We start from the raw sequence: 12,036 nt of genomic DNA on the forward strand, positions 1-12,036 counted from the left end.
GGACGGTGTACCTTTTTTCAGAGCAGCACAAAGACAAATGGCTAAAAAGCAATCTGGATTTGAAAAACCCGTTCTTGGTTTCCACGGAACTGAAGAAGACAGCATTATAAGTATCTGCAATGAAGGATTTCGGCAACCAGGTCTGTTCATAGAGATCATGCTCAGTTGTGAAACTCAATATATTAAGATATTAAATAGTTATGTAGTTGAAATCACGAAGTTAGAATATATAGACATATAATCTTAGCGAACGCTTGGAGTTTTTGCGTGTGGAAGTTAAAAACCACAATTTGATGTCTAAAGACGCCGTAGGAGATTAATTAAATCAATTGAAAGATTTGCGTACCTTCTACGTAAGACACATTTGCAGATACTATTCGCTTTCAGACCACCCCGACTTCGAAGAAGTCACTGACGTTGGATGGTACGGTAATGGCATCTACTTCAGTAAATACCCAAGATTTTCCATGAATTATATGAAGAGGTCTTGCAAGCTGTTACTTTGCAAAGTTCTTCAAGGAAAGGTTAGCTTCCAAGTATGGAAATATTTTATAAACAAAATGATTATTTCATGATTTGCTACAAAAACACGACCACACATGTTATCTAATTAACAATAGTAAGCGTGTTTATGACAAATCAATCAGAAAATAACGAATGCTACGACGAATTACGCAGCGTTGCGTCCCTTGGGCAAACCAGATTGTGGGTTCGAAACCCGGTTCGCTCTGATTATGTTTCTAGGTTTGTCAGCACCATACCCGTGCTCGTGGGTTTCACTGAAGTGGTAAACGTCTGAGACCTGCATCACTTCAGGCTTTCCTCTCACATTAAGCTGTCACGCCGTGATATAACTGTACTACTGTTAAAAGCGGCGTTAAACACATTTCTCTCATTCTCTCTCCATAGTGAGCAAATGGTGTTTACCCAAACAAGTTATGGAAAGTGTTTCGTCGCTGTTTTGACAACATTCCTTATCGAGGAACTAATAATCTGTAATTCCGAGTTTTGAGTAGGTTACTTGGTTTTACTTATGTCATTTAAATAATAATGACAATAAAAGTGACAAAACCCTATCAATATTCAGAAGAAGGGAAATGAAAGTAAACGTATGAAATGTCAACCTCAAAAAGAAACTTTACTTTAGTTAGTATACAAGGATAACATAAGGCAGTGGCGAAAAAACCCAGCACAAATTCGAATCTTAGAAATAATACAAAATGTCCTCCAGAAGGAAAATCACAACAATCATGTGTGTAGCTATAGGACACAGCTAGAAGTTAACAAGTGTTTCATTGCTTGACAAAGCTGCCTTTGTAAATTTTATGATTTCATGCATGTAAAATGACACGAAATTTCAAAATATTGCGTAGAAGATCAAACAGAGATCAAAATCATCGTCAAAGTTGACATTAATTCGAAACTGTTAATTAAGGTGAACCAAAGCATCACATTAATCCGTTAACAAGTGATGATCCAAGAATTACTTGGGCTAAATTTTGGTCGAGACCATGTTCACCTGGGTTATTATCCTCCGCCACGGACTGGAGAATATAGGAATGGAGTTCGTCTTTCGTCCGTCCGTCCGCTTCTCAAAGGAAACATATATTCTCAAAAAACTATTTAAGTTAGTGAAATTTTTATATTTTTATACACGCTTATATTACTGGTCATGATCTTAAATGAGTTCGAAAATTGATACCTTATATTCATTTCTACAGAGTTATGGCCCTTGCTCCGTGCTTTTCATCTTAGTGCATATTGTATGCAATGGGGACAAGGTTTTCTCAGAAACTATTGAAGTTACATTAATGAAAGTTGCATACTTATCTAAGAGATACTTGTCAAGACAGAGTTCGAAAATTGTTGCCGTAAAGTATTGTGTTACAGAGTTAAAGCCCTTGTTTCATGCTTTATAACTAAGTGCATAATGTCTGCGAGGGGACAAGTTTTCTCAGAAACTATTGACGTTACATGTATGAAACTTTGCAGGCTTATCTATGAGGTACTTGTCATGACAGTGTTCGACAATTGGTCAAGTAAATTATATTTTTCCAGAGTTACTTCCCTTGCTATAATTTTAGATTTTGTGCATACATGTTATTTAACCAATTGCATAGTATCTGCAGTTGGTATAAGTTTTCCAAGAAACTAATGATGTTAGCTTAACTGGCGGGAGATAGTGATAACGCTGTTTTCTGGCTACCCTCATCTAACCTTAATATCAGCAACCATGGCAGATATGTGTTTTTCAAATACATGGTTTTCTATTATGTGCATAGACCAGTCCCACATTCAAGCCACTGCAAAGGAAACGTACTGAGCATGCATTGTTACATATTCTATTCAGCATGCATGGTGTTCCAGATCTTCAAATGTGAGAAAATGAAATTGGGCGCGCCTAAGGAGCCAGGATACGACTCCCACGTTGACCCGTTCAACAAAGAAATTGTCATCTATGAGAAAGACTGCATCCTCCCCTGCTACATTGTGCACTTCGACATCTCAGGGAGGTTTAAATTTCCAGACGATGGGGCATCGCCACATGATGATGACCACACTCTTAGTCAGTATATGAAAGAAATGGGCATGCATAAAGGAGAAAAGTTTCCAGGATTCTGAATGCCTATCCATCATGTAGATGGAGACATCCGTCAAGTTGACCACAACCTTGCACAAAAAGCATAGCATAGCATACTCGTGTCCTCCTTATTTCAAGCTATTCCCATGCGCATTTTGTGTCATATGTTACATACTTATCATTACTCGTTAAAGAAACGAGCTTTCAGATTGGCCAGATGACCGTCTCGTTAAAATCTCATACAAGTCAGCTGGCCGGCCTTTACGGACATCATGACGTCAAGATGTATGATGTGACCACACTCGCTTGTCAATTCACAATTTGATCTTATTTGTTCTTCGAAATTTCATGATAGATTTTATTGTCACTCCAAAAATATTAATCAAACATTACCCTTTGGAATGTGTTCGCTATGATAAGCGACGAATTGTCATTGCACTGTATCATTATCATGTGTCTCTGAATCATTATCAGATAGTGATGATATATATATGTATATATAGCAAGTGTTCGCGATTGCTTATACACTAAATAATGGTCCTAACTCTCAACTTAAAGTGTGGCCTGCCTCCTTTCTCCTTTCTATGAGTACAAAGATGAGATTGCGTGTAATACAAACGAAGATGGACATGTGGCAATCCGTTGTTTGTTAAACTCTTTTAAGTATTTACTGATAATACTGTTATGGTTTCCACAGATTTATGAATTTTGGCAATGTTAAGAAACTGTTTAAGTTGAACTATTATCTGAAAACAAAAGACATCCATCATTGTGTTAAGCAATAGAAACTGATTTACCAATTCAAGGAAATCTATTAAAAAAACCTTTGGAAAACATGAAAAAGAATCTTACAAAGTACGTATTTACACCTAAAAAGAGTCATATGTGTTTATATTGTTCATTCTGAAAAGCATGGGAACAACTGCCCTGATCTCGCAATCAGCGCAAATCACAAAATAAGATAAACATTTCTACATTTACTATCAAACGTTTCACCCTACGTCTCATTTTCTCATCCTTTAACCAGAATACAACTCAACACAAATCCCAAAAAGCTTTGAGAAAAGGGTGCGATTTCAAATAAAATTACTGAACAACTGTGAAAGAACTAAATATATAAAGCTAACTTTTCCGAACACCATTTAATTTTGCTAAACTCCATACCAAATACGATTTTCCCGCGTACCACATCCCCAAGTCCCGAATACCCTCTAAATAGGCACCTGAATCCCGCGTACCAAAAGGTAAAAAACTTAACTGAGTCTTCAATTTAAAAAAAAGAATATTTAACATGTTAATACTCATCACCACGTACATTATATACACTTTTTTTATAAAACAGGATAGATGATATGTATAAAGATTTCTGAGTCATGAAAAATGAAAATTATAAAAAATATCAAGTAGTATGCTAATGCCTACCACTATATCCCTCTATAGATCAATGGAGTTCATATTATTATAACAGTTACTGTTTACATCGCAGTGTTAACTGAACCAAACATCACTAGATATTACATTTGTAATACATAACATTCATTTGTATAGAAATCATATTTAGCTGAAATAGCTGCTAATTGTTTGGCATAAAGGCAACACAATGTACACTGTTTGATCAGTGCTATGATTAAATCTACACCTGGTACATTTTACACAAAAATAATTGTCTCACGAATCATGTTTTATTGTTAAACATCCTTTTTATTTAGAAATGTCAGGATAGCGTTTTAACCAGATTGTGTTTCCTGGTCTCCCCGTGTTGACATCAGACTGATCTTAAACATCCTTTTTATTATCCCCCGCCGGACCAGAATGGCCAAAGGGGGAAAGGGGGATTTTGTCGTGGCGCGGTCCGTCCGTCCGTCCGTCTGTCCGTCCCACAGAGGGTACTAAGCTTGTGAAATCAACTCCTCCTACAGATTCCAGAGAATATCCCTGACACTCTACACACAAGATGTCGACATGTTGATGATACGCATATCGCAGTCCCGTTACGTTTCGACTAATTTTGACAGAGTTACTGCCCCTGTTTTATGGAGCTTCATTTGCCTTATTGTGAGAGAGGGTACTTAGCGTTTTAACCAGATTGTGTTTCCTGGTCTTCCCCTGTTGACATCAGACTGATCTGTACATGTAGATCTTTCTCGCTTTCGTCGCTGTCAAGACTATTTTGTCTAACCATTTGTTCGTATGGATATGGATGGATATGTGTAACATTAAACGTTTTCAACGACGGCATTGCCAGGTGATGTCATACCGAACGTTAGTAATCTATCAAACTCAATACAGAAACTGCACGTCATCCCTCCTCTATGACGTCATGTCACGTGATGACAACTCAGCTCATTAACTCTCGGTTGTTTCCGGAATACGAGTAGGTTTCAACGTTTTTTTGTCACAAATATTGCCTTGAGAATTATTTCCTTGAAGGCACTTCTTTTAATATGCTTTATAAATGATTTAATTCCATATTTATAGTTTACTGTAAATCTCCTTTAAGGTGTAGATATGTGATAACAATAAATAATGGCGCTTCTGTTCCAGTCAATTCTCAAGGTATATCAATTCACTACAAACATCGACACATGTGTTTGAACACTTAGGCACCTCAAAATGATCGGAAATATCCATTGCATGTATGTTCTAATCTATTCAGTAATTTAAAGTAACACTCATGTTGATAAATATGTACATGTATGTCTTTAATCTAGTTACTCTTTTTGTTTGATTAAATGTAAGTGCAAAAGCCGCGGGAAATGCCTTCACTGTTTTTTGGCTAGCACACTAACTGTCAAAACTTGTGTTTGTTCTGAAGCCTTTAATGATTCAATTATAATGACTTTACTTCGATTTCTCTATTATTAATTATTGTGAGAATATATAGTTGTATTACAATGACTTGTGGTGCACTTCTATTACTATGTGCATTATCTCTGCCGTAAATAAACATCTAGAAATCTGTCTTTAACTTGTGTTAATGTCATGATAACTCAACGGCAGTCTTTACGGCATCATGACAGACGAGATCGTGAAAACTTTCCTTATCCAGCTTTTACTTCAACGTGAACATTATGGAAGTATAACCCCCAAGCAAGGTCTGGCATCAGTGTGTGTATCACCTTAATATACACTGTTTTAATGATGGTGTCCTTACACCTAGTGCTACAGGTGTAAGTCTTACTGCCATGTCAAGCTGAAAGACATATTCTTGTTAGAGATGACATACAGGATCAGCTAACCAGTTCGCATTCCTAGATGCGTAGATCGATGGTCATGAAGTCAACCACTGGAATATTGGCCATTATTGAAAAATATCAGATCATCGATAAACTTTAAGGAGCGTTGGAATCCAGTACGAAAGAGGAATGGGCGTGTCATTACGCACTAGCGTAACCCACTCTGAGAGACATTCAACAGGTTCATCTTCCCTATTGCGGCCCATGTGTGCGACAACATCCATACTGATTTGAAGGTTGTGATGCCAGTTAGTAGCAGGCTGATTGTGATATTTTGTATATATTTGAATAAATGTCGAAGGTTACTGTCAGCAATGGAGAAGATACCAGTGAGTAAATGACCAACAGGAATTTACATCATGCATATGAACTGCTATGATTACAAGGTTGTGCAATTTGCTGAAGAAGAGAATGTCATGACCGCTGTCACGTCTGTTGTGAAAGCAGTAGCGTGTTGAATTAAATATGCATGGTATTATCCTCTATATATTAGTCTTAACCCATCCATGCACGATTGGCAAGCTATAAGTTGGTGAATAAATATAAAATCATACAACTTTTTGGATAAACAACTTCTGGTTTATTGCATTTAGCAACGTTTCTATGTAGATTCTTGCGCCTTATCAAGCTGGTGTGTTGAAATGTGCACAAAGACCAAACACGACCTACAGGGTTGTTTGTAATTGCTTTAGGAGAAAATTGTTTCATTACCTTTGCACTCGACTGCTTTGCTGATTAAAGCAGTTACAGATTCCATATCAATGGTGCGGCTACTTTCAACACCATTAAAAAGCAATACATGAAACGGACAATTGGGTTCAGCTGGCATGTAAACTTGCTGCTCCAGGTTGGTTGTACACTACGAGTAACAACACAACAATGTTGTATTTTCAATACACTGTAGATCAAACTGACGTGATGAACGGTCACACGTAAGCAGATACATTACCATTTAACGTTTATTTTTGTAATGTTAATTTGGGCATTGTGTAGATGGTAGAAGTGGCTATTCCATTTGGATACTTCTCCTGCTTCATATGAGCAAACTACTAACTGACAATCACACGACTTTGGTATATCAGTATTACGTAGCTACATGTCCGAAAGACAAAATACTTACTGGTATATCATAACTGGTGACACTGGAATAATCGATAAAAACATAACAATGTCACGCGTTCTCACTGCAAATGAAGAAAATGAGTTATACAAATCAATACAAACATCTACGCTCTTAGGAGATTTATATGCAAACACGTCATGAAATAGGCCAAAAAATGTTAATTACCATACTTTATCGCTGAAAGGTTTACTTTGACGAGGCATCTGGGAACTTGACAAGGGTAAGTGACACGGACACAAGTCTGTAATATTACAATGTGTTTTTGGAGGTAAAACAATGCAATCATGCTGACAAGTATTGATTTCAAAATATGAAATATGTACCTAGTAGATATTAGAAGTAACTACTCAGTGCTAAATACTACGATAAATAGGAAATAGTTACACCAAATACATAATCATTTTCCAGCTTAAATTTTGTATCACTCATATTTCCTGGAATTCGTTCTTTTGAGGATAGTTTTACACTCAGTATTAGAGGGTATTGCACTCATTTATGTATTGAAGTACAAAAATATTCTATATATAACACAACCTTTTAGTGAAGCTTTCTGAAGTTAATGTAAGTATATAATATATTATAATGATCACATTTTCCCGTTATAACACTGAAAAATAAGAATAAAGTCTTAAGTAATTATTAGTATGAAAGAAGTGTGTAACTCAAGACAGATTCTTACAATATCTGTATTTACACCAAAACAACATGTCCATATTCGAACCAGATACACAACTCAGACCTGTGTTTTTTAACATTTACAGACCATCCGCTTTCAAGATAGCATACAGTCATGAAGATAGTGATCGAATTCATGTTTGTCGTTGTTTTCATGGCAATACGTGTTCATTGTGTCATGGTGACTGATTTACGACACCCATTGTCTAAAGAACATTTGATTGCAAAGGCTCATTACCCTTGAGCCATGACATCTATATGCCTTGAAACATTTAATTGCTGTTATTTATAAGATGCTAATCCTATTTGTTAATCCCCATTTTTGTGTACATCGACCGTCTGCCATCCTGAACAGGATGTGCAAGTATGTCACTGATGATTTACTGTTTACATTTATATTTATTACTTACTAAATGTCAGGTGACCTTAGCTATATAAGCCTTGGTCCAGAGAGAAAAGGAGAAAGAAAGGTCTTACCCTTAGCCTAGCTAGGGTTAGGCTGGGTGCTCCGGGGCACGAAGACAACAACCACTACCACTATGTGCTGACCCTGCACATAGTGTCATTTGTATGTATATATCTACATGTATGAAGTAAAACTGTATATACCGCAAGCCATTGTCTCCAAGTTGTCACTTCCTACTGAGAACCATACGTCGGCCCCTTGCATATACGAGTGTGCAAATCGTTCATTAATCAACGTCGGACCGACACGCATTGTTAATTGCACGATCGACATCCATCTTTTCGGACTGTTCCCAATGGAAGTCAGTATACAGGTTGGTTTGCATAGTTGCCGTGAGCCACAGTGGTTAAAAAAACATAAATTAAACACGTTAAATAGTCATACAGAGTACATATTTAGACCCAAAAAATACTATTAAGTTTCGTTGTTGTTTAAAAGGCAACAAACAAGTGTCCTGATCCCACGGCCAACGCTCATGCATATTGCAATCCAAGCTCGAGGACTTCGACGTCATAGTGGAGAGACGTCCGCCATTTTGTTTCGTTTACAGACACATGCATGATAATATTATAGTCGGAATCGTACACTAGACTCTGCTTTCCGCAAATATTTCTTTTGAATATGGAAACGGCCTTGTCGCTTACATTTCCAATTGTTAACGTCACGCTTGTTTAAGAACTGTTTGTCAGAACGATGACCGGATATCTGATGCAGCTGGAGGTAAAACTTCAGCAAGTTCATCCCCAAGTAAAGTGTTCAGCGTTTAACTGTTGTCAATTTGTATTGTGATATGCCATACGTTTTATTATATTACTCTATTTCACCCTCAAATTCAAATCTTACATAATTTCTGAAAATATTACAATTCTATTTTCGTAATAATCTTAATACTGTGTTTTAGATTTCTCTTGGTGCACCGATTTTTCAAACAAAATAATGTATCTGGTTCAATGTATGTTCAAGCCGAATATTGTTTATTTGAATAACCAAGTAAGAATTTGTAAGTACTTAAGTATATGAGATCAACGAAAGAAGGTCCAAATGAGAATTTTTTCAACGCCATAACATTCACTAAATGATTAGATAGTGTACATGTGTCAATGAAACATGGCTGCCAATCATATGATACTATATGATACATGTGTCGGTTCGCTCAGGCTTTGTATTCCAACTAAGTCACCATCGTGAATAACAATATGTCTTAAACTTCGATTATTTTGCGAATAACATTACATGATAAAAACATTATTACCTGTTTCTGTTTCGTAAATATAACAATTAGAAATTGCCAAAGGCTCGCTTGATACATTTCTTAATATATTTCTTAAATATGATTGTATCAAAATTAGCTCTTCCTGACTATGATCCTTGATTTTGTCTGCATCAAGGCCAGAGACCAGCCGCACTCACACTTGTTCTATGCACCAGGTATTAACATGTACAAACCCTTCTTCTCACCTTTCTTAATATATTGTTTGATGGATGGAGGACAACTGTGATTGACGTAAACGTAATAGAAGAAGCAGTTTTAAAGAAAACTTAAGCTGCTGTAATCATAATGTCAGCCGACCGACTTCCAGGGAATCGGTGAAAGCCGGGGCGAAGAGCTGGGAAGGCAATGTTCTTGAAGCCTTCCCCAGACGCTATTTGCAGACACTTGGTGCCTATATTATAGGATCTTATGAAAAGAGTGATAAGTTCTGTAATGATGAATGATCATTCGGTGCTAAAACTATTGCTCCAACATAAAAGGTACGTTTTACTCTGGACATAGAGTGCCCCTCCTTCTCCTTCTGGACACAGTGTTCCTCCTCCTCCTCCCCCCCACCCCAACACACACAGATATCTCTCCTGCTACTCCTCCCTGATACAGTGAGCGACCCTCCTACCCCCGCCGACATGGAGAGCCCCCTCTTAATAGTTAATAGTTGATGACAGATTATCTGTTTTATAGAACTTTGTATGTGTAAAATATTCCTGAATGCTTTCTTATTTATCTCAACAGTTGACACATGCCTTGTGGATATGTGGGATATGGTTCAAACCAAACGATATTGTTGGTGATTTGATTCATGGCAAATATAATAACACCCCAACCCTCACACACACACACATACCCTACCCCTTGACACACACACATACCCTAACCTTCACCACCACTCCAATCTCCCTCCACTCAAACCCCAACATTCATACTTGTATTCTTTTTAATTTGTTCCAACTCAGTGTACTTCAGTGTATTTCTGTGAGGGAGCCCTGTCAGCTATTAGACGTGCAGATTAAAAAGAGACATAATAGTTGCCACGTGGTTTCAAACACACAAGTGAAAAACGTTTTATTGTGCACAATTTGGCTGTTTCCGAGTTTCGCTTGATGACGCGATCTGTAGTGTATGTGTGTGTGGTGTTTGTGTATGTGGTGTATATATGGTGTATGTGCGTGTGGTGGGTGGGTATGTGTGTGTATGTAGTGGGTGGTTGTGGTGGGTGTATGTGTGTGTGTTGTGTGTGTGGTGGGTGGGTATGTGTGTGTATGTGTGGTGTGTGTATATGTGTGGTGTATGTATGTGTGGTGTATGTGTGTGTGGTGTTTGTGGTGTGTATGTGTGGTGGGTGGGTGAAGTGTATGTATGTGGGGTGTGTGTGTATGTGTGTTTTTGCGGTGTGTTTGTGTAGTGTGGTGTATTTGTTTGTAGGTGGGTGGGTATGTGTGTGATGCGTATATGTGTATCTGTTGTGTGTATGTGTTGTGTGTGTATGTGGTGTTTGTTTGTTTGTGTGTGGTGTGTGCATGGTGTTTGTGTGTGTGGTGGCTGGGTATGTGTGTGTATGTGGTGTGTGTGTGTGTGGTGGGTGCGTGTGTAGGGTGTGTATGTGTGTGTATGTAGCGTGAGTGTGGTGTGTGTATGTGTGTGTGGTGGCTGGGTATGTGTGTATATGTGTGGTGTATGTGGTATATGTGTCCGTGGTGGGTGGGTGTATGTGTGTGTAAGTGTGTATGTAGTGTGTGTGCGTGGTATATGTGTGTGTGGTGTGTGTTATGTGTGGTGTGTGTGTGTGTGGTGTATGTGTGTGTGGTATGTGTGGTGGGTGCGTGTGTAGGGTGTGTATGTGTGTGCATGTAGTGTGTGTGTGGTGTTGTTGAATGACTATTAATAGTTACAGATTGAAGGTATTGAATATTTAGTTGACTTAATGACTGCCATACATGTATATAAATAAAACAATTGAAACGTGCCGTGACTAATTCTAATAATTTTCATCCAAGGTGACAGTGATTCTAAAATGTACTGCAGTGGCCTATTCACCCGAGGGGTTTTCCGCAAGGCAGAGGTTGGTTCGATTGACTAACACACACCAGTGAGAACACAACAATTTCATACTGACAACACTCCAGATAAAACTGATTTTGTTGAACGGTCCCAAGTCATCAAACCCATTATATTGAACGGGCTTTGTTGAAAATATTGAACTGGTCATTTTGTCTGTGGTAGAAGTGGCGATACTATTTGGATACTACTTCTACTGCTTACGAGCAAAGTGCTGACTGGCAATCACACGACATTGACATATCGGTATCGCTCGGATATATACCCGAACGACAAAATTATTTTAGCCACGGGAATAATAGATGAAAACAGAACAAATGTCACGATTTCTAACTGCGAATGAAGGATAATGAGATATGCAAATCAATGCAAATATCTACGCTTTAGGCGAGGCTTAAGCAAATAATATACACACAGGTTTTGAAATGGGTTCTCACACACTATCGCTCAGAGGCTGATGGTGTGACTTTGACAAGGTATATGGGAACTTGAAAATGGTAAGTGACACCGCCTCAAATCTGTAATATTACAATGTGTTTCGGAAGGTTAAACTATACGATCATGTACGACTTACAAGACTTGGCATCATATACACGGACACCTGAAGTGAGATATAATTATCACAAA

At 37.8% G+C, this 12,036-nt stretch overlaps 1 protein-coding gene across 1 annotated transcript in view; it reads left to right on the plus strand.

The window, feature by feature from the left end:
* Positions 1-4,499, plus strand: part of LOC139474120 (uncharacterized) — a 36,986-nt gene extending 32,487 nt beyond the window's left edge. Inside the window, exons 11-13 of the mRNA XM_071256994.1 lie at positions 22-140; positions 388-524; positions 2,368-4,499. Of these exons, the coding sequence (XP_071113095.1) occupies positions 22-140; positions 388-524; positions 2,368-2,622 (511 nt within the window). The 3' untranslated portion in view covers positions 2,623-4,499. The remainder of the gene's footprint in view (positions 1-21; positions 141-387; positions 525-2,367) is intronic.
* The last annotated feature ends 7,537 nt before the right edge of the window (positions 4,500-12,036 follow it).

Source organism: Haliotis cracherodii, unplaced genomic scaffold, assembly GCF_022045235.1.
Source record: "Haliotis cracherodii isolate W230 unplaced genomic scaffold, xgHalCrac1.p SCAF_3, whole genome shotgun sequence".
Lineage (NCBI taxonomy): Eukaryota > Metazoa > Mollusca > Gastropoda > Lepetellida > Haliotidae > Haliotis > Haliotis cracherodii.